Source organism: Thunnus thynnus, chromosome 17 (genome assembly GCF_963924715.1).
Source record: "Thunnus thynnus chromosome 17, fThuThy2.1, whole genome shotgun sequence".
Taxonomy (NCBI): Eukaryota; Metazoa; Chordata; class Actinopteri; order Scombriformes; family Scombridae; genus Thunnus; species Thunnus thynnus.
This window is the reverse complement of record NC_089533.1, coordinates 4,785,452-4,808,509: the sequence shown is the minus strand read 5'-3', so window position 1 is coordinate 4,808,509 and position 23,058 is coordinate 4,785,452. Positions and strand designations below refer to the sequence as shown.

Genomic DNA, 23,058 nt, shown 5'->3' with positions numbered 1-23,058 from the left:
TGTCCCATTGAGGAAATGTTGTTCATTTGATGCCACTTTTCAGATAGGCAAAATGATTTTTAAGTATATATAACATAAAGAAATGAGATAACTCTCTCAGCCCATAAATAAACATTTAATGCCTCAGTTTATCTGAAAAAATAAACCAAAATTTATCTGATCTTTTTGTACTGTTTTCATCCCTGTTACATTCAAGCCAAACAAGTTCACACAATGCTGACTAAGCCAATCACCATCAGTTCACAAAGTTTTTAAATTTGGTGTCTGAGGCGACGTTCTTGGGCTGGCGCACCGTGATGCGTTTTACATCAACCAGCAGTGATTGGTTTGCCAGAGCTGAAGGCCAGAAGACGGAGACAAAAGTTCCAGACTGCAGGTTTAAATTTGAATTGACATAATTGGAGCTGGACAGCAACACTTTAACAAGTTGGAAAATGCTAAATACTATAAGATGAATGAATTCTTGTTCTGTGTTTGTATACTGTACATGTTCTCATTGTAAATCCTCCTGCTACAAGCCTTCCAGTCCACTGTGTGGTGAGTAAACAATCCAGAAATCTGACTGTAAATGTTGAGGAGCTGGTGGACAGTGTTTGTCCCTCCGGCTGTCCACTTTGTGTCCTGTTTCTGATGTTGCAAACAACAACCTGTCAGCTCCTGAAGAGCACCACCAGTCCTCCTCCTCCTCCTCCTCCTTGTCTTTGTACTTTCTCGTCACTTGGAGGTTACCTTCAGCAGTCGTTCCCGTAACCCTCCCCTGCTTGCTGAAAGTCACACATGCACAGCAGTAACTCTAACCCTGCTTGACAGGGATTTCTACAAATGTCATGAACATACCAGCTGCTGCTGATTACTGCGCCGCTGACAGGAGTGAAAAAAGGTGGATTTTGATGAGGTCCATTTGAACTCGCAGGCTCTCTACGATGCCCAAATGTCAGCCCTGTGTTACTCGGGTTTTTATCTCATCTCTTGGCTTTCAGCTGAAGCCGTGAGCCGATGTTAATGTGATTTTTTTTTTACAGTTGAATTGGTGAGTGACTGCAGTGTTAACGAGCAGCTTTTCATTATCAGCTGTGTGCCTCAGTTTTAAGTTAAAGTCACCAGCGTGGTAGCAGCGTCTGAGTGGGACCATTCTGCATTCATTTGTCTTCATTTGTGTGCATAAATGAGTGTGTGTGTGTCTGTTCTTATTATCTTACTGCATGTCTGAAAATTTCAGATTTCAGCTCCCCAAATATTTTCATCTAGAGTATCAGATATCAGTTTTACTCAGCTATGTGTTTCCTTTTTGTTCTCTGTTGATAAAAGCAGTGGAAGAAGTATTCAGATCCTTTACATTAGTAAACGTACCAATACAACAATGTAAAAATACTCCATTACAAGTAAAAGTCCTGCATGAAAAATCCTACTACAGTGAAAGTATATGAGTATTTTGAGCTTGATGTAGTTAAAGTATTGCAGTAAAAGTAGTGGTTTGGTCCCTCTGACTGATATATTATTATATATGACATCATTAGATTATTAATAGTGAAGCATCAGTGTTAGAGCAGCATGTTACTGTTGTAGCTGCTGGAGGTGGAGCTAGTTTCAACTACTTTATATACAGTTAGCTAGTTTAGTCCAGTGGTTCCCAACCTAGGGGTCGGGCCCCTCCAAAGGGTCAGCAGATAAATCTGAGGGGTCGTGAGATGATTAATGGGAGAGGAAAGAAGAAAAAACAAAGTTCTGATACACAAATCTGATTTCAGTTTTTGGACTTTTTTTCTAATCTTTGATTTCTGGTGAAATATTGGATCATTTGAACATTTATTGAAATGAAAGCATGTGAGTAGTTTAGAGGGAAAAATCACTATTTGGTGGAGCTGTTAACAACTCATAGACATGTGAAATGTGACCCCGACTACACACTGCTTTTTGTAAGACGTCAAAAGCCAAAAAGGTTGGAAAACACCGGTTTCATCTTTAACAATGTGTTGTATTTTAAAAGCTTGTTATATTATCCATTGTGTCAAATCTTCAACTGAAAAGTAACTAAAGCTGTCAAATAAATGTAGTGGAGTAGAAAGTACAATATTTCCCTCTGAAATGTAGTGGAGTGGAAGTATAAAGTAGCATCAAATGGAAATACTCAAGTAAAGTACAAGTATCTCAAAACTGTACTTAAGTAGGGAACTTGAGTAAATGTACTTAGTTACTTTCCACCTCTTCATAAAGATTGTTGACAGATTCAGGATGTAAATGTGGGTGAAATAAAAGACATTCTCCTGAGCATCAGCTTTTATGGTCTTTATTGGCTCCATGTTTCAGGAATAAGGTCAAACATGGATAAAGTGTCTCCATCTGTTGGCGGCCAAGTTTTATTGCAGGTAGCAGGACAAGACTGTTGATGAGGTATTTTTTATTCATATCAAACTCTGATAAATTTGTAACAGGTTAATAAGGAAGAAATACTCCAAATTGAAGATGAATCGTTCTTTTTCTTGAGCCTTTAACATAAGAAACAGTGATTCATTTTTTAAGTCACTGTCTGTGTATTTTTGGTTCTTTTATTGATTGAAAAATTAACTTTTCTAGCAAAATAAAGGAAATGAAATGAAATAAAATAATAAAATCATTATGTGATATGTTCATGAGGGATTTGTCATTCAGCAATTTGCCATTAAGTCCAGTTACACTTCACAGACCTTCATGAAATGCATTTTTCTGTGTCTTGGGAATAATTAGGTTTTAGTTCATGTTCATGCATAAATAACTGCAGTGTAGAGTCACTATTTCTGGAACATGTTGAGCTGTCACTGTTTACCCAGCTCAGTCTAGACGGATCCCAGGATTAACCATGCAGAAAGATGACCAGATGCTTCTCTTCTGAACATATTAATGGTTCAGTTCTGACTAGTCAGTCTGTCTATACGGAGATGTAAACAGTGACAAAGCTTAATCATTTTTAGCTGTATGGATATCACTGTCAGCCTGACTGCTGGTTGGTCCTCCTCTTTGATCCAGACTGAAATATCTCAACAAACTGATTGCCATGAAATTGACATTATTGGTCCACAGAGGATGAATCCAGATGACTTTGGTGAACCTCTGCACAAAAATTACATTTTTATCTGTTGGTTTTTGATATTTTTTAGGTATAATGACCAAATACCTGTAAAGACTTTCCCATCAGCCTCAGTTGTATTTTGTGTTTATTGCTAATTAGCACGTTTTAGCATGCTAACATACTAAACTGTGATGGTGAGCATTGCACCTGCTAAACATCAGCATGTTAGCAATGTCATTGTTAATGTGTTAACATGCTAACATTAGCATTTAGCTCAAAGCACCATCCTCAGAGCTGCTAGCATGGTTGTAGATTTATTTTTATACCTATATTGTTATCAGTTTCTATTATTATATTATTATAAGTGCTACTCTTTACTATTAAATAAAGACAAAATGTCTCATATTATTAGATATGCTACTGTATTAATTTGCGATTATTGTTCTTTTTCTTACTAATGATGTAATAATTCTTGTTACTATTCATGTTATCACTCATGGAAAAGAAAAATAAAGACTTTAATAACTAGAAATGTTAAATTTTTAATCAGTGTGATTAGCGCATCATTAATCAAATGCTTCCCCTCATCATAATAATATTATTTAACTACATTAACAGCTCTCTAGAAGTTCAGTTTATTACATTTTTACTATGATTTGTTTGACTGCCATGCCATTTTAGTTATTAGTTATTACTATTACTGATTCAATGTCGGATTTTTATCCAAATCCTATACATTGTTATATTCCCTAAAGTGGATCGGACAAGTGCAGATTTCTATTGCCCTTTCCGACACCATCACGGCTCTTCGCTCGTAATTTATTCAGCTGGGATTCTGCGATATCGGCTCGTTCCTCAGCTTCCTCCAGTTCATGTTGCACCTTCCGAAATTTAGCCAAATGGATGCTGGTTTGTTCCTCCTGCATGACACAGAAAACAATATATGATTGAAGACTTTTTTTTTTGTTTTGTGTTTAGGTACACATCATGCCATACAGTTCACACAGTAATCATTTATTTTTACTCACCGCCTCCTCACATTGCCGCTTATATGCTTTCACTTTCAGCTGCAGGTTGTTCACCAAATCCTGAAGTCTTGCCACATTCTTCTTCTCCTCCTCACCCTAAAACAGTTTAAAGTATTGCTCTCATATCTCGTTTCGCCTGTTTTCTGTTCCGCTTTAAGCAGTCAAGTCTCCTCACTGGTGAAATTCACTGTTATATAACCGGATATACCTCTTACCTGATATGTGACCTCTTTAATTTTCCTCTCATATTTCCTCACTCCTTTCATAGCCTCGCCGCTGCGTTTCTGTTCTGCCTCCAATTCATTTTCCAGCTCACGGACCTTAAACAAAAAAAAAAAAACAGCTAATTTAAATTGTTTTTCTATTTTTCTACAGAATGTTTTTGTCCTTTATTGATTCGTACCCTAGTTTCCAGTTTCTGAAGCTCCTTCTTTCCTCCTTTCAGAGCCAACTGCTCGGCCTCATCCAGGCGTTGCTGCAGGTCTTTCACTGTGGCCTCCAGGTTCTTCTTCATCCTCTCCAAGTGAGCGCTGGTGTCCTGCTCTTTCTTCAGCTCCTCAGCCATCATGGCAGCCTGTATGCAAATGTGAACTCACTGTGAAATTTAATCTGCAAAACCAACAGAGTCGAGCGGTTCCTCATTTGAATTAATGACTCTCCACAGTGAATTGGATAGAAGAGAGAGAGAGAGAGACTCACATCCATGATGGCTTTCTTGGCCTTTTCATCTGCATTTCTCGCTTCCTGGATGGTGTCCTCCATCTCTGATTGCAGCTGAGCTAAATCACACTCCATCTTCTTTTTAGCATTTAGGAGGCTGGTGTTCTGCTCAATACATATAATTTAAATAGGTATATTTAGAACCAAAGAAATAGTATTTTTTACAGATTCAATTATTTACAGATTTTACAGTTAAGCTAATAGGTAAACAGGTTTACCTAAAAAAACCTATTAAATGTCATTATTTAATAGGTTTATACTGAAAGTTATATTTATGAGTGCACATGTAAACATCATATCCTGGTTTCAAAAGAAGTCAGAAGTCTGATAAGCCCTTAAAAACCTGAATATGCTTGTCAGGTTATTCTGATAGAAACAACACTTTATCCAGGTTTGTGATCACTGTCTGCACTTTGTAAAGTTTCAGCCTTAAAATAATTGTTTGACATCTTATTAGCTTTCTTGCTGGGAGTTAGATAAGAAGACTGATACCACTTTCATATCTGTACGATCAGCAGCCGGTTAGCTTAGCACAAACACTGGAGATAAGGGGAAACAGCTAGTGTGACAAAATGAATCTAAACTAATCTCTTTTTTTATCTGTGCGAAAACCAAACTGTAAAGATGACAAGTTGTGCTTTTACGGGAGGTTATGTGCTGCACTATTTCTTAACTGGGCACGATCACTTTGTGGAGTCTTGACATCACTGACAGGTTTTCAGCAACATAAAAAGTCCTGCGCAAAACACCCAGGAAAACCTCAAAATGTTTTTTATACTTTGTTTTCGTACAGATTTTTTAAAGAAGTGACAATTTATTAATTAGTGAGTTATAAAGGTGCTGGTAGGCAGATTTTCTGCCTTTAGACAGAACCAGGCCAGCTGTTTCCCCTGTTCCTGTTCTTTGCGCTAGGCTAAGCTAACAGTGGCAGTAACTTCATTTACTGTACAGACTTCAGAGTGGTATTGAGCTTCACGTCTAACTCTCGGCAAAAAAAAAATTTATTGTATTTCCCAAAATGTCAAACTATCTCAAGTCAGGTATTCTTAAAACAATAATAAACTATATGATGACCTGCAGGCTAAAATGAAAGTGAAAGACGGGATATCCTGAGCTGACAGAATCAAGATGAAGACCAATCCAGGCTTAATAACGCCAGAAACACTTCTGATCTTTTGTTTGCTCAGGATAAACCAGATGTCAGAAACATCTCATTGTCTTCTGTTGAAACACCGGAGTTGCACAGGGTTGTGAGCGAGTGAATCACAGAGCCACAAAGACAACAGTTTGTGCTACATCTGCACAACAGCTGTAAGTAACTAATGACCCTGCACTGCCATTAGCTATCCTTGCCATGCCCTGCTATGTCTTGTACCGTCCTACCTGAGAGTGTAGCAGCTGAATCCTCTCACTGACGTCGATCAGTTCCTGCTCAGCCAGCTTGCGGCTTCTCTCAGATTGCTCCAGCGCCGCCCTCATCTCCTCAATCTCAGCCATCATCAGGTTGTTGCGACGCTCTACGATGGCCAGTTGTTCCTTCAGGTCCTCCTGACTGTGGAGAGCTTCATCCAGATGGACCTGGGTGTCCTGGATCAAAGAGGATCAAAAGGTTTTGGAGCATTACATTTGTGTAACATTTCTGTTAATATTTCTATGTTTTCCGGCGCATTAACCCAAACCTTTAACTGAGTTTGCAGGTTTCTCAGCTGTTTGGTCGCCTCGGCTGCCTGGCGGTTGGTGTGACCCAGCTGGATCTCCATCTCATTCAGATCCCCCTCCATCTTTTTCTTCATGCGGATCACGTCGTTTCTGCTGCGCGTCTCGGCGTCCAGCGTGCTCTGCAGAGTGTCCACGGTTCTCTGGTAATTCCTCTTGAGCTGGTCGATCTCTTCATCTTTCTCTGCCACCTTCCTGTCCACTTCTGACTTGATCTGGTTCAGCTCCAGTTGAAGGTGCAGGATTTTTGCCTCTTCGTGCTCCAGGGATGACTACAAGAAGTAGTAGAAGTAATAATCATTTTTAATGAAACTGAAGGTATAGTGGCACGTAAGGACATAATACAAACCTCAACTTCCTCAAGAGCCGCCTGGGTGTCTCTTTTCTCCTGTTCGGCTTGCTTTGCAGCCTTCTCCAGCTCGTGGATGGTTTTAGCAGATTGTCCAACTTGATCAGTGATATCGGTGATCTCCTCTGAAAATGTACAGAAGAGCATGTTCTTCATCAGTAAAACACGATCACTACAGCTTCTCAGCACCAAAAGAACAAGTTAGAAGCCTTACGTTGAAGATTTTTATTCTCTCTTTTCATGTTCTCCAGGTGATCCAGAGCCTCTTCGTATGAGTTTTTCAGCTTGAAGAGTTCTGTACTCAGCACTCTGGACTCTCTCTGGGAAACTTCCAGATCCGATTGACTCTCCTCGTATTTCTGTTTCCATTCAGCCAGAACCTAACAGAGGAGGAAACAGCATGTGTAATCAGCACAGCCTCAACAATATGCTAATGAGGAAGTGTTTCTGAGGAGAGAAAAGAAAAAAAAAAAACCTTGTCAAAGTTCCTCTGTTTCTTGTCCAATGTGGCATTAGCTGCGTTTGACCTTTCTAGCTCAACCATGAGATCCTCAACCTCAGCCTGCAGCCTCTGCTTGGTTTTCTCCAGCGATGCACATTTGACATTTGCTGCCTCTGTCATCTCCTCGGATTCCTGCAGCCGCTGGGCCAGCCTCTTCCTTTGAACCATAGATAAATTGTTTAAGACAAACAACATCAGCACTGACTTCAGAAATATGCTGCACAGTTCTTACTTGGCCTCCTCCAGCTCCTCGGTACGCTGGATGGCGTCGGTCTCGTATTTGGTTCTCCACTGAGCCACCTCGCTGTTCGCCTTGGACAGGCAGCGCTGCAGCTCAGCTTTGGCCTCCTGTTCCTCCTCGTATTGCTCTCTTAGCAGCTCACAGTCATGTCGAGCTGACTGCAAACTGTGAGCCAGGGCATTTTTTGCCTGAAAAAGCAAGAACATACACAAAAATCTGGTGTATAGCCTCAATTAAAACACCCCTCACATGATGTAAAATAGTAACAAGCATCCATCCACAGGAAGTGATGAATCAAAAATCTGAACTACCTCAATCACGCTTTTGAGAGGAAGCTGCACTAAGCAACACTACATCTCATCTTCCTTCAGTATCCTTTGGTATAAAATATTACAGACCCACCTGGCTGATTGCTAATATCACCTCACAGGATTTCTGGGTCGTAGCTGTTATGAGTCTTTTGCTATGATTTCAGGCTTCAGATGTGCAAAGCTCCCAAGTGTAGGTTATGCTGCATTCACATGAAACTGTTATTATGAGTATTATTATGAGTGTCCCATTTCCAGAAAGATTTTCAGAAGTGTAAACAAAAGACCGCTGTTGAAAGTTCAAGGTAATTAAACCCGATATTTTACACAAATAAAACTGAAAATAGACTGAAATAGTTTAGACAATGTGTTCACAACTGCTTTAATTTGTTCAAAAAACAGTTAGAAATTAATGAATTAAGAATGAAATAATGAATTAATTAACTAATTAAGGCTACTTTGTCATTTAACTGTGTTAACATTATTGGGTGTGACAGCTCGCAGTGTGGCAACTACACAATTTACTCACTCGCTGTATGGTGAGTGTATATAACACTCCTGACTCGTTACTATGGGAACAACTCCCATTCTTCCCATTCTGCCGACATGACGTGAAAGCTCGCAAACACTATCCATCCCAGATGACATGAATGCAGTGTTAGTGGAGAATTAATTATACAGTTAATTGATAAATTGACAAAAAAAGAAAATCAAACTACATCAATTCTGGCAATTGTTGAATTGTTTAAGTCTTGAGCTTCTCAAATGTGAGGATTTCTCTGTTTTGTATTATTATAAACTGAATATCTTTAGATTTTGGACTGTTCGGCAGTCAAAACAAGCAATTTAACGACTTCAGCTTAGCTTCTAGAAAACTGTGTTGGGCATCTTTTACCATTTTCTGACATATATACCAAATATACACAGTATATCAGGCTTAATTGTGTTTTTCAGACCTTTATTTCCTCATCCAAAAGTCTCTTCAACTCTTCGATGTGATGACTCCCCACGGATTTCACTCTGCTCAACTGGGAAAGAGTAGTTTCTTTCTCGTCCAGCAGACGTGAAAGTTCACCTATTCAAGACAAAGATGATACAAACTGACCCATCTGCACATCTTAAGTGATCTTTAGTATCCTTTTTCAGTTTTTATAAACAGAAACCTACCGTTTTCTGTTTGTAGACGAGCATTGAGTGTCGTATAATCACTCAGCGACCTCTGGGCTTCATCTGATTTGGTCTTGTATTCATTCATTTGGTCTTCAAGGGTTCTGCACGTTTTCTCCAGATTAGCCTGAAAAATTCAGTTTTGGTTATCACGAACAAGATGAAACACACAAAAGTGTGGAAAGACATTCATGCCTTTTTGATAGACAGTCTCTTACCTTGCTTTTCAGAACACTCTCCACGTTGCTCGCCATGTCATCGATTTCCATCTTCAGCTCACTTTTCTCCTTCTCCAGTTTCTGCTTGACCCTTTGAAGATTGTCTATCTGATCGCTGAGTTCTGCAACACTGTCGGCCTGTTTCTTGCGCAGAGTCGCAGCAATGGATTCGTGCTGGAGGGTGGACTCTTCCAGATCACGACGAAGCCGCTGAAACTCCGCTTCTCGCTTCTTGTTGAGTTCAGCCTGAGCGGCGGTGGCTCCTCCGGCCTCGTCCAACCTCTCGCTGATCTCCTCCAGCTCCCTGGACAGATCAGACCTCTGCTTCTCTACTTTGGCTCTCGCCGAGCGCTCAGCCTCGATTTCCTCTTCCAGCTCTTCAGTGCGAGCCTACAGTCAAGTTGTAATAATTTGTCTACTTAAAATATGAAAGAAAATGTGTTGAAATAGGTCTGCTGTGGTTAAATAATAAAACATACCTGAAGTTCTTTAATCTTCTTTTGCAGTTGAGTGCCAAGGGCTTGCTCATCGTCAATCTTGCACTGCAGGTTGCTGATTTCAAAGTCCTTTCTGAAAAGAAGTGTTATTTTCAGTGCATAGATTTTGTCACTAAAATTTCACTTCAATTGGCTCATTTAGTCATGCTAACAACAATGTCGGACTGTTGCATCACCACTTTGGTCCAGTCTGAAATATGTGAACAAATATTAGACTGCTATGACATTTCTGATGAAATGACTTTGGTGATCCGTTGACTTTTTTCTAGTGCCACCATGGGGTTCACATTTGTGTTTTTTGGTGAAGTTTCTACACACAGCTCTACACAGTATTTTAAACCCTCATATAACCAATTCAGTTGTCATACAACCCTCCTGAGTTTGTATCTTTCCCATCAATCCCACAGGACATGAACACAACATAAGTACAGCCTCACAAAGCTGCTATCTCTTTGTCTTGTTTACACTTGAATTGCTAAAAATGTTGGTATATAGTGTTTTTTTTTTTAGTTTTATAGAAGAGTATTGTGAAAACAAACAACTCCTTTCATTATTATCATCATCATCATAGATGTTGATATATTTCATGTTCTTCCTTATGCAAACCTTTATTACGTCTGAGTCTCAACTAAAGCTGCAGCAGTATAAAAGCTACTTGTATATCTTTGTATAAATTTTTGGGATTGTGGCGATGAATAACAAATAAACAATGTACTTTTTCAGTCTCTCTTCCATTTGCTGTCTTTCATTCTCCAGGTCCATTATGGTTTCCTGGGACAGCTTCAGATCCCCCTCCAGTTTTCTTCTGGATCTCTCCAAGTCTGCACGCACCTTCTTCTCCTGCTCCAGTGAGCCCTCCAGCTGCAAGAGACATTTATGTCAACCACTGAACCACGTGGAAACCATGCAAATGAAGAAGTGCTGCACATACTGTATCTCACACAAGAGACCTTCTCATACTTACATCATCAACCTGTTGCTCTAACTTGATCTTCGTCTTCATTAGACAGTTAACTTTATCCTCCTCAGCCTGAAGGTCATCCAGTGTCTGCTGGTGCACCTCCTGCAAAGCTTTGATCTCCTTTGAGGACTTCAGCATATTTTCCTCCAGAGTGGTTAACTCCTCTATCAAATTCTTCACCTAAAGAAAGAAGCAATTTTTTTAAACAACAACTAACACGACAGGGCTGATATGTTTTCTTATAATCTGGAATAAAACCGAAACCTCTTTGAAAGGCACCTTATTTTCTGTGGCATATTTCTCCTTCTCTACTTTGGCGATGGTAAGTTCCAAGTCGTCTATGTCTTTTTTGAGCTCTGAACATTCATCCTCCAGCTTCCTCTTCTTAGCAGTGATTTCGGCATTGATCTCCTCCTCTTCCTCTATCCTCTCCGAGAACTCTTTGACTTTGGCCTCCAGGTGTATCTTGCTCTTTATCAAACCTTCACACCTCTCCTCGGCATCGCACAGGTTCTCCCTTTCCTAAAGTACAGAAACATGATGATGGATTATTATAGTGCAGTAAAAGTGGACTGTTTAACTATAGACGATCATTGTTGTGTTAATTTTATTCTTTTTCAGCTCTTTTGTTGTGTTATTACAATATTTGTTACAGTATAAGTATTTACATACAGTTATTTGCACATTTTCACATATTGTGTGCTGTGTATATTGTCAAAAACACTATTTTTCCCAATTTGGTTGGTTCTGACTAATTTTTACGTTTTAAAATTGCACATACTGTATTTTAAATGTATTTTTACAGTTTATATACCTTGTTGAAATTCAGAAATACAATTTTCTCATAACATATTCTAGTGTTATGATCGTCATCTGCTCCGTACTTTAACTTTATTCTATTTTCACTTTGGTCTATTTTGCTTTTGCAGTGTCTGGTTTCACCGCCGGGATCAATGAAGTTTCCTCTTATCTTACCTCATTATTGATCATGTTTCTGAATTGTAGAAAACATGTCTCTTTCCCCCCCCGATCTCTTTATCTGACAGAGCTAAATCAATACAAACAGACCACTTTGTTCTACGCAGAGCTGAGTGTTTACATACTGCTTGGATTTGAAGGTAAAGGTCATTTTTCTCCTGGACGAGCATGACCATCTTCTCCTCCAGCTCCTTCCTCCTGGCCTCCGACTTTGCAAACTCTTCCTTGAGTCGTGAGAATTCCTCTTTCATGGTCTGCATCTCCTTCTCAGCCTCCGCGCTTCGTAACAGAGGCTTTATCTTGAAGAAAAGCCTCATCCAAGGCCAGTTCTTCACATTCATGAATGAGCGGATGTTGTACTGGATGATGAAAATTGACTCTCTAAAGAGTGAAAAAAGAAAATTCTTTTAACAACCTGTTGACAGGATTCAACCGGGACTTTGATGAAAACCTGAATTAACTTTTCAAGGCTTTCCATAACTAATTAAAAAAAAAATCAGATGTCTGAGTGAAATCGTTTACTTTCAAAAGAGTTCAAGAAAGTTCAAGAAAGAGAGAAAAAAGTACTTATGGAGTTAGACAGGGATAAAAAAACAAATGATTTTAAACTTGCATTAACTGATTTTTTGGCCAAATTATTTTTTATTATTATTATCATTACATTATCATTCATTTGGAGTCGTGTTTCTGTCCACCTGGTGAATGTAAGTCCAATATTCACTCTCTTTTAGCTCTGTGTTTGGTCTCCACCACCTCCTGAGGGAAATATCTGGCTCTTTAGCTGCTAAATGCTCCACTATGTTCAGCAGCTATCCTACAGCTAACTGTGTCTGTTTGACGTTTGGTGCTGAGCAGGTAGTGTACAGTGGCTTTTTAGAGCTTTTTCTCTGAAAACAGCTGCCGGCTGTGGGCCAAAACAATGCTATGAGAGCGCTGAGAGTGAACCAAAACAGTAAAGTTGCAGCCGGACAGATAAACAACGAGCTGAAAGTCACTATAAAGCTCCGTAAAGCTGAGAGGAGCTGCGGAGTCGCTGATAATTCTCTGTAGGTTCATCACTACGAGCCCTGACTAACACATTACACACTGTCATTTTGTACATTGTTATTATGAAAAATAACAATTTAGCTGCTTTAAGATACGTCTCCTTGAGATATGTAAACTCAACTTTAAAAAACACATTTTCTGGGAAGAGCAGCATATTTCCCACTGTTAATAATCATTAAATTAAAATAATATGAAAGACAAATAATTTTACAACTAATTGACCCAGTTGTAAAATCCTCCCTCAATTTATCAGATATTTCTTATGTAATTAATTAAATCTGGATAACACCTCTGTACATTGGTGCTCCAGAAATGTTACATCCATTAATTTAACTGAAGTTCCACTTATATGAAATGAAAAACATTTCTCTGAGACCTTTTCTTTGACATCTCCTTGAGCCTCAGCCTGGTGACGTAACCTCTGGCCACAGCCTGGATACGAGTCATCAGCACAGCCAGCCGCTCATCTCTCATCTCCTCCAGCAGACCCAGCAGGCCGGCTTTGAAAAACACCTGCAAGTTCAATGGAGCTGGATTTCAGATCATTTCAGTTACGTGGCATGGATTCAGAAACTTCTCCTGACTTTTTAATTAACAATTTTACACTGAAGTAGATCGTTTGAGTCAGTATTCAGGCATTAGTGAGGTGGAAATCCATGTTGGGAACTGCAGTAACTTGACAGATAAATGTCAGAATGTCTGATGTATGTTTGAATCCATCAGGCCAAAAAAATGAAGAAAATATTCACAGGTCACATCATGAAACAGTTCAATTTGTGGCATCATTGGACCTTATGAGAGAACTTTTCTTTTGTATTCTTCTCTCTGAATTTTCTCTGACAGGTTTGCTTGTATGAGTTGTCAAAGTCAGATTCAACAAATTCTGACTAAACCATGAGATGTGCTTTTATGTGATGTCATCTTTTATCGTCTTTTATCTCTTATCTTCTATCTCCTAACACTCATTAATTTCCCTATTGATCTTGTAAAAGTAATGAAAGATGAAAGGATTGGCTTATCATTTTAATATACAAATGTGAAGTGAGATTATTACATTTTCTCTGTAACTCGTTAACGTGTTTGCCTTTGGACAGATATGTTCTTTTGTTATTGTTCTCTATCCTGTTTCATCCTCAAGAAGGTAAATCTCTGCGTCTTGCAGTAAACGGAACATGTTGAGGAGTCGAAGGCCACATTATGGCTTGAGGCTCGTCCTTGATTTGTGTCTTTAGGTGATGTGGCTCCTTGTTAATATACATGTGCATGTAAATGTAACTCGTGGCTCTTTGCCATTGGCTGTAATCCTTGAATGTTGAATCCTGTTCCTTGAATGGCCACTTGAGGCTCCGAAAGCGAGTCAATCCCCATAGACCCCCATGTTAAAATGCCCAACTTTACAGCAGAAATAAACATGTTTACAGCCTGGTAGTCTCTTTAACTAATTTCCCCTTTCATGACAACTGTACGGGGGGTGAATTCTTTTATAACTCACCCGTTTAAGTTTTATTAAGCCGTAAATTTCTGCATAATGAAGGACATGGTTGCTTTGAGTGACAGGTCCGCCAGCCGCTAGGTGGCTTGTTTCAGCCATTCGGCCCGCCTCTTTGCCCATTTTTGATTGGTTGGGAGTTAGGCAGTGTCACGCGCTGCCAAGATGGCGACGGCCGGAGCGGCTCGCTTTGGGCTTCAAAACCGCTCTTCAGAAACCAACGAGTGACGTCACGGTAACTACGTCCATATTTTTATACAGTCTATGGATTTGACCAATCACAGATGGTTCCTTCTCCAACTATAATAGAACGGGGTTTGCTTTTTGCTCGCTGAGACGAACTGATGCAAATCTTTGTGTGTTCTGTCTCCTTATTGTACAATAACAATTGTTTAATCTTCAAACCCAACAGTGTTTTGTGTATTATTTCATATGTGTGTTTAGTGTTTTCAGACAATTTCCACAACAATCTCCTTTTCTTTCCCTTTATCTTTTTCCTGTGGACATTATTGCATTTTGCTTTGACGCTTTAATTTAAAAATGTATCGATTATTTATATGTTCTTTTGTTATATACATATATATATATAAAGTATATATATATGTATATAAAGTTATCATTAAACAAAGTTGCTGTTCATGTCTGATATCTAATAAAATACCATCATACTCACAACCTCTAATACAGATGCAGGTACACACATACTCATTTGTCTTAAAAATACCTTTGTGTATCCAAATCTGTACTGGGAATGGTCCACATCAATGGAGGAGAGCAGTTTCTCTGAAGCTTTCTTGCTGTCGATAAACTGCCCTTCGGGAATCGCGCTGGCATTCAGGATCCTGTATCTGTCTCAGAAACAGTTGTGAGTGAATGTTTTGGAACCACCTTGAAAACTACATGATTACATCTCAAAGGGTTTATGCTGATATCATAAATTTGATGAAACCTGAGTTTTGGTGTTTCTGGTCAGTGTGTTACCTCTGTCTGAAATCTCCATAGAGGATCCTGCTGGGGAAGCCCTTCCTGCAAATCCTGATTCCTTCCAGCACGCCGTTACAGCGCAGCTGGTGCAGAACCAGATGGTGATCCATCGAGCCTACATGGACGAAACATTTCAGGTTAACTTTGGAGTGAAGATGTAATTAAGATTCTCCATTTTTCTCTCTTTATTACCTGGTATCTTTGTCTCATTTGGGATGATGCATCGTACAAAGTGTGGATGTGTGGATCTGAGGTTTGCCATCAGTTTGTTAAGGTTTTCCTGCAGGAGATAAAAAGGCAACACTTAAACTTAAAAGTGCTGCTCATTTTATCTTGCAGGTAACTGGTTCATTTGACAGCTTGATGTGTGAAAAAAAGGTTTTCTGAAGAGCAAAATCAGCTACAAAGAATAAACAAAGGACTTTGTCTTCTGTTGTCGAAGGTTTAACTTATGTTCATGTTCTATTGTGGCTGAAAATCTTTGTCTAAACTTGTGCGTGTTTTGCTGTTGTTCTCGACTCTTTAATTCATGTGACGTGTTGCCTCACGTGTCCGGAGTTGCAGCTAGAATTGAGGACACAAATTTGGGGAGCTGAGGTACAGTTTACATTTTATAATTTAATTACATGTTGTTGATTTTTAAAAGGCAGATAATATTTTTAGACTCAGCATGCTTAGATTTGTCAATTTTTAGAGAAAAGAAGAAACAAATTAATGCAGCAGTGTAACGAAAACAGCTTTTAGACAATCATGTAGAGGAAAATGGGACCGTTTTTCAACAAATGTAAAAAATAAAGTTTAAAATATATATATATAAATGAATTAAACATAGAAGAATATCCGAATTAATACAAATTTTTGCTGAATTTTTGTGTCTTTTCTATATTTTATCCTGGGGTCGGGGGAGGGCTGCTTGGATTTATGACCTCAATATTTCCAAAAACAATGTCTTTGTCTGCTAAGTGTGTGCATCAATACACACATTACCACCAAAAAAATACATTATCACTGTAAATCCTTCTTCTGTTATCTTATTATTGGTTATTACCCTGAAGAGAGCAGAAACCGTCTGGAAAGAAGATCCCTTTTTCTTGAAACTTTTCTTACTTCCATCAGCAGAAGCTACAGAAACAAAAGAACCCACATATTAAACATAATTACAGCACATGTTGTCATTGTAGTATTTCTGTGATCTGAATGATGTTCGTCATTAAAAGTGAGCTGACCGTCGGCAGATGCGTATGTGGCAAAAAGCTGAGACAGCAGTTTAAGGGAAGCTTTTTGATAAAGCTGCACCACGGTGTCATTTAGCGGATCCTTGTTTTTCTCCAGCCAGCCGCTGATGTTGTAGTCTACAGTGCCGGCGTAGTGCATCAGTGAGAAGTGAGCCTCCGCCTTTCCTTTGGAAGGTTTGGGTTTCTGAAAGATGATGTTCTTCCCCAGGTGTTGGTCGTAAAGCTTGTTCTTGAAGGAGCCGTCAGTCGCCTTTGGAAACATGCACTCCTCTTCCAGAATAGAGAAAATACCCATCGGCTGCAGGACAGACAGTATATATTGGTGTTTTATTCACTTGCTTTATTTCTCTGAATATGTGAGTTGATAAAAAGGTGATGTACCTTCTCAATGAGCTCAATGCAGGCTGCCAGGTCCATGCCGAAGTCGATGAACTCCCACACAATCCCTTCCTTTTTGTATTCTTCTTGTTCCAGCACAAACATGTGATGGTTGAAAAACTGTTGCAGCTTCTCGTTGGTGAAGTTGATGCACAGCTGCTCCAGACTGTTCATCTGAATTAAACAGCAACATTTCATTAATCAAATAAATATTGATATTAGTAGAAAGAGACATACAGAGGCATGAATCACCTCAAAAATCTCAAACCCTGCGATATCCAGGACGCCAATAAAATGCTGTCTTGGAAGTTTGGTGTCGAGCTGCTGGTTGATCCTCGTGACCATCCACAGGAACAGCTTCTCGTACACGGCCTTAGACAGGGCACCCATGGCGTTGTTCACCTGAGAATCAAACATCTTTTTCAGTGACCTTTTACTCGGATTGATTGTGGTGAAAATATGTTTTCAGATGTAGAAATATATACTGTACCTGCTGTGGAGTCTGGCCTTTGGTGACGTACTCATTCCCAACCTTCACTCGAGGGTAACACAGTGCTTTCAGCAGATCAGCGGAGTTCAGACCCATGAGATAGGCCACTTTGTCAGCCACTATAGGATGTATATATAGTTTTATTTGTAAAGCACACACTAGGCTTGAGAAGTAGAGTGATGACATGTGAAACTGTGATGTCGCTTCATTCGGTTTTAATTCAAAGCTGCAGTAACAGCTCAGTCGTCTCACCCTCGGTGCCGTCTGGCTCCGCCTGCTCCTCCCGCTGCTTCTGCTTGAACTTCATGTTCCCGTTGTGCATCACAGCACCAGTCAGCTTGTAGATGCCGACCTTTTCCTCCGTGTTAAACCCCAGGATGTCAATGGCACTCTGGTGGAAGCATTATAATTAGCACAGTCTTAGTTTATCAACTGTCAGTGGAATCGTATCATGATGATATTAAGATATTCTGGCGTTGTTTTACATGATTCTGTCGTCCAAATTAATTATTACAACCAAACTGTAATTAAGTCAAGCTTATCAAATCAATTTTTCATCCTTCTTATACACATTCCATGATTGAAAAGGAGCAGGGGGAAGGGAAGTCTTATATTACCTAAATGGTCTAGAAGGTCTGCCAGTACTTTCAACAATCATTTAAGACACATGTGCACATATCAAAACACCAAAGACGGAAGACAAAACATAAACATTACTTATTTTGTTCACATCGTCCAAATATCTGATCTCTGTACATTTGCTTAAATTGAATAGTTGAACAACATTTGAAATGATTCCAGTTTGATTCTGCACAGTGAAATGAATCTCTGCTTCAATGAAGTACATGCATATCAGGTTTTAAAATAATATTTCCTTCAACCTCGTACATTTTCAGGCAATAATCTGTTTTTGACTTTGTACATAATTCCACTAAATCATTCAGTTTTATGACCCATGACTTGATAAATAGTTTGTTAGTATGCTCCCTTGAATCCACGTCTATAACTCTCACTGCTCTTTTAGGTAGTGTATATAATAGTTTTACATTAGTTTTACAGTATTTGTGATGCCCCAAACCTCTATACAGTAACTAAAATATGGTAAAATAAGTGAAAAATAAAACATCTGAAGTGCCTTGTGGTCCAACGTGTACTTAGTTTGTCTTTATATAAGCTATGTGAGGTTTCAAAGAGAGTTTATGGTCTATAATTACACCCCAGAATTTAATTTCAGATACCTTTTCAATATTAATTCCATCTAAAGATAACTTCATCTCCTTTTTTCAGATCCCAAAAAAACAGTCACACTCAAATTTTATGATACTTTTTTAAAAAATCAAACCATATCTTTTCAAAAGTTTGATCATTCAGGGTTTAATAAGAATTTTAAAAGTTTTGTCTGATGTATTGCATGACACTGGAACAGAGTTTACAACATTGAACAATAACTTATATGTGATTGGTCGCATATTTGCCATATAGAGATATATATTCATTCAGAAAACTATTTTTTATTTCATAATTTTGACCACATTGTCCAGCCCTACATATATGTTATGACCCATGGACACTCACATCTGTGGCCACCAGCTCTTCTGTGTCATTGATGCTCAGCACAGTGATTTCACCCTGGCTGATGAAAGGATAGTCATACGGATTGGTGGTTATCAGCAGCATCTCTAAGATGAAACACAAAGGAAAACAAATAAAATATAGAATAATAAACAAATAAGACAGCTCAGGTCATCGGTATAGTATAATACATATGTATATATATATATGTATATATATATATATAGTATATTTACCAATTAAATCAGGCTTCTTGTTTGACAAGATCTGATAGAAGATGTGATAGCTCCTCTCTGCCGGCAGCTGAAACGTCACCCTGGATTTTTCCAGAAGGTCTAAAAGCATAAAGCATAAACAGAGATTAAATATATTTTACAAAACTAAGAGTAGCAGTGGAATATTTATGACACTGATATAAGCAAACTTACAAGTTTCAATATCAGCTGATGCCAACTTCCCCTTTGTTCCAAAGTGGATGCGAATGAATTTTCCCTGGAAAAGGTATTAAATTATTAGTTAAGTTTGACATATAAGTTACAGTATATTTCAACTAAATCCTGTTCTGATATATGAACTGAGACCCGCCAGTGTTGTAATTATTTTTTTGAAATTGCGTTTCTGAAAATCATAATTATTTTCTCATTATTTCAAGATAACAGGATTAAAAATGAAATGCAATCATGGCCACTCTCAACTTCCATACTTAGCCTTAAGAATTTAAGGTAAAATTATTATTTAAGTTAGACATATAAGTTGCAATACATTTCTACCAAAAACAGCTCTGACATATGGAAACTGAGAATATCTGACGATCACAAGTTAATCAGCGTATTACATCAATATTGTTTTCTTATGATAACGGACATCATTGTCTCATTATAACAGGATTAAAGAAACTAAATGCAATAGTGGCCACTCTCAGCTTCCGTACTGATTAAATTTGTAGCTAAAATTGAGGGCACAAATTCTGGGAACTGTGGTGCAGTTTATATTTTATCATTTAAAGTTAAATTATTATTTAAGTTTAACATAGAAGTTACAGTATATTTCAATTAAAAGCTGCTTGGATGTATGGAAGCTGAGAATGGCCAACATAATAAAAAAAAAAAATCATGTTATCACAAGTTAATCACCTCGTTATATCAATATAACAAAGTTGTTTTCTAAGACCTGATTAATTTTCTCATTATCTCGAGATAACAGAATAAAAAACTACAACTGCGATCATGGCATCTCTCGGATTCCACACTAATCACATTTAAACTCACAAATCGAGAGGAGTTGTCATTCCTCACAGTCTTGGCATTCCCGAAAGCCTCCAGCAGAGGGTTGGCCTGGATGATTTGATCTTCCAGAGTTCCCTGGAATATAAATTCAAGAATAAAAGCTTGTGTTTTTATAGTAGTTTTTGCAACATATATAATTTCACTTTTTAATGTAAGATATGACTGAACCTGCATTTTGCCCGGGAGTTGCTCCTTCTTGCTCGAGTCACCGAATGATGCAATTGTTGCAAAATACTGAATGACTCGCTTTGTGTTGACCGTCTTTCCAGCACCGGATTCTCCACTGACAAAAGTACAGCATGATATGAATGATGGGAAATAAAGTAAATAAAAGACTTGTAAGTAAACAACATATAAAGTCATACTTACGTGATCAGGATAGACTGGTTCTCTCGATCTGTTAAAAGGAAAGAAATTGGGTGGACATTGATATATTTCAACTGTATTTGAGGATCATTTGAGGTTTTTATCCGTGTTTATTTTGATGATTATGTTTTCTTAATTATTATTATGTTATTTTATTTATGTTTAGTCTTTTTTAATCAAACCTTACCATAAGTTTTAGTCAGAAACTAAAACCAATTTCAGTCTCTTTGTTCTTTTTAAAGTTTTCTTTCTGCAGCAAACATTCATTAAGCACCCTGATGTTTGTACCTTAGTTTTTCTTCTAATGAAACTTTTAATTAGTTTTAGTCACATCTGAGTTATTTCAATCTTTTAATCTTTTGCTAGTCTACAACTTGAGCCAATTTAGTCTAGTTTTTGAAGTTTAATTATTTGTTTCAAGGTGTATTATTAGCAATCTTTAGCACCCTAATGGTTGTGCCTTAGATTTTCCTCTGATGAAATGTTTAATTAGTTTTAGTTACATTTTAATTATCATTTTAGTCTAACTTTAGTCAACAAGTTAAGACAATTTGGTCTAGCTTTAGTGAGGAAAAATTAGGCCTCTTGATGATCATGAGGCAGTGGTGCTCATGGGAAACGCAGTCTTCATTCCAGGAAAACACTAAATCAACACAAAATGAAACTTCCTTGTAGTAACTTTAATAAATCACGCTGATAGTTGCGTTTTCTTCTGTAGAAATCAGTCGTGTAAACTTGATGATGCTTTTAACGTTCCAATAATATCAAGGAAGCTTCAATTATTCAAATTAAACCAGCTAGAGTTAGTCAGATAGGGGCAGAATTAATAATAACAGGCATATGGCAGGTATTACGATGAGACCAGACCTGTGAGCATGTACTGGTAACCATTATCAGAGATGGAGAAGATGTGTGGGGGGGCCTCCTGGCGTTTCTTCCCGCGGTACCCGGCCACCACCTCCGGGTTGTAAACTGGAAGCCACTTGTAGGGGTTCACAGTCACACAGAAGAGCCCAGAATAGGTCTGTGAACAAACGGCAAGACAAAAACCACCACGATAAGGAAATAATGACTCAAATTGTAGGACGTTTATCAAGTTTTGAATGAAATATAATTAGATTTCATATATTTGTCCTTACGTAGATCATCCAGGCAGTGTAGCGCTCCTTGAGGTTGAACAACACTGCTGGTTCATGCAGATGCGTCAGCAGAGCCATGTCTTCGATCTTGTCAAACTTAGGAGGGTTCATGGGGCGAATGTCGTCCTGGTGCACTGTGACAACCTGAATTCAAACATCCAGTGAATTAAATGGGAGATAGATAGATAAAGGTTAGAAAAAAGTGAGGAAATGTGATGTAAAAGCCTACAAATGTTCTTCAATCTCCCTGACTGCTTCAGATTTGATTCTCTGAATGAAAAAAAACAGATAAAACGCTACAAAATTCATCCACCTTTCCATCCTCAGTCTCCACAGTGACCTTAGAGCCGTCTTGGCTTTTGACTTTTCCCTTGACGTACTCCTGCTTCGGATCAGGCACAAAGACGGCTGTTTTGGCATCGAACGGCATGTTCTGCGCTGCGATTCTTTCCCGCTCTGATTTACGCAGGTACGGGGCAGCAACCCCAAATATCTCCATCTCGGCATCACTCATTTTTTTTCCACCTGCATCATCAGGACAAACACATACACTGAAAAATAATTTAAACCAAAAAGAATGGAAGAAATGGCTGTAGCATCATACTTACTTGAATGTTGCAGACCTTAAATAAAGGTTATAAGATGATCGAATCCAACAAGGCTCAGAGAACGTTTCAGAGCCTTTGAATGTGACTCTGTACTGTTGTTAACTGTTTCAACAATACGCCACAGACATACCTCACCCCTAACAAGACTTTGACAGCTTTTATAAGAGATGGTCAGGCTTTTTTCACTCCTGCTTTCACAGCTTCTCCTATATTTGGAGATCTGGCTTCTACGCCAACTCGGAAAAGTCAAGTATGTCCATTTTGTATTTAGGAACTGTCTATGTATAGCTGTATTGTGTCACTTTTAAACAGTTTCAATTGTAATCCTTCAGACTGTCCATTAAAAAAAAGCAATGAATGCTAAGGACGATAGCTTAGAGGGCTTACGGTCCCGACACGGCGGGCCTCATTTTCTGGGATCAGGGAAGATTAGGTCTGTTAGGGCATCGCTGAAATTCTGGCATTGGCTGTCTGGGGAGCAGAGCTGATTACACAGGACTGTTTGGGTTTGTGTTGGGGGCAGCCGGGGTTGACGGGCAACATTTAGCACATTCCAGACAGAGGCTTGTCTCGATTAACCCACATTTGTTAAAGATGTTTCTGCTTGTTGATGTTCAATACTGATTCTTTTGTATGTTGTCTTTTCTTCTTCTATTGGCTTGTAACACTATATTTTGTTCTCCTTTGTGATGTTTGGTCTTAGCTGTTGTTATGTAAAAGTTATGACTGTTAC

General features: G+C 38.6%; 1 protein-coding gene across 1 annotated transcript; it reads right to left on the bottom strand.

The window, feature by feature from the left end:
• Positions 1-331: 331 nt before the first annotated feature.
• Positions 332-22,570, bottom strand: LOC137201125 (myosin-4-like). The gene is made up of 38 exons (XM_067616014.1): positions 22,031-22,570; positions 21,718-21,861; positions 21,446-21,602; positions 20,582-20,609; positions 20,381-20,495; positions 20,195-20,287; positions 19,355-19,418; positions 19,163-19,261; positions 18,930-19,033; positions 17,607-17,745; positions 17,355-17,473; positions 17,117-17,266; positions 16,868-17,038; positions 16,478-16,784; positions 16,300-16,373; positions 15,444-15,531; positions 15,249-15,366; positions 14,992-15,115; positions 13,155-13,291; positions 11,857-12,112; positions 11,033-11,275; positions 10,757-10,933; positions 10,508-10,653; positions 9,775-9,865; positions 9,296-9,685; positions 9,078-9,204; positions 8,867-8,985; positions 7,594-7,790; positions 7,335-7,518; positions 7,074-7,239; positions 6,860-6,984; positions 6,474-6,782; positions 6,178-6,381; positions 4,774-4,899; positions 4,478-4,648; positions 4,290-4,394; positions 4,075-4,170; positions 332-3,966 (listed from the first exon to the last, which is right to left on the bottom strand). Exons 1-38 carry the CDS (start codon positions 22,229-22,231, stop codon positions 3,796-3,798), a joined length of 5,835 nt encoding a protein of 1,944 aa, XP_067472115.1. The 5' UTR covers positions 22,232-22,570; the 3' UTR covers positions 332-3,795.
• Positions 22,571-23,058: the final 488 nt, after the last annotated feature.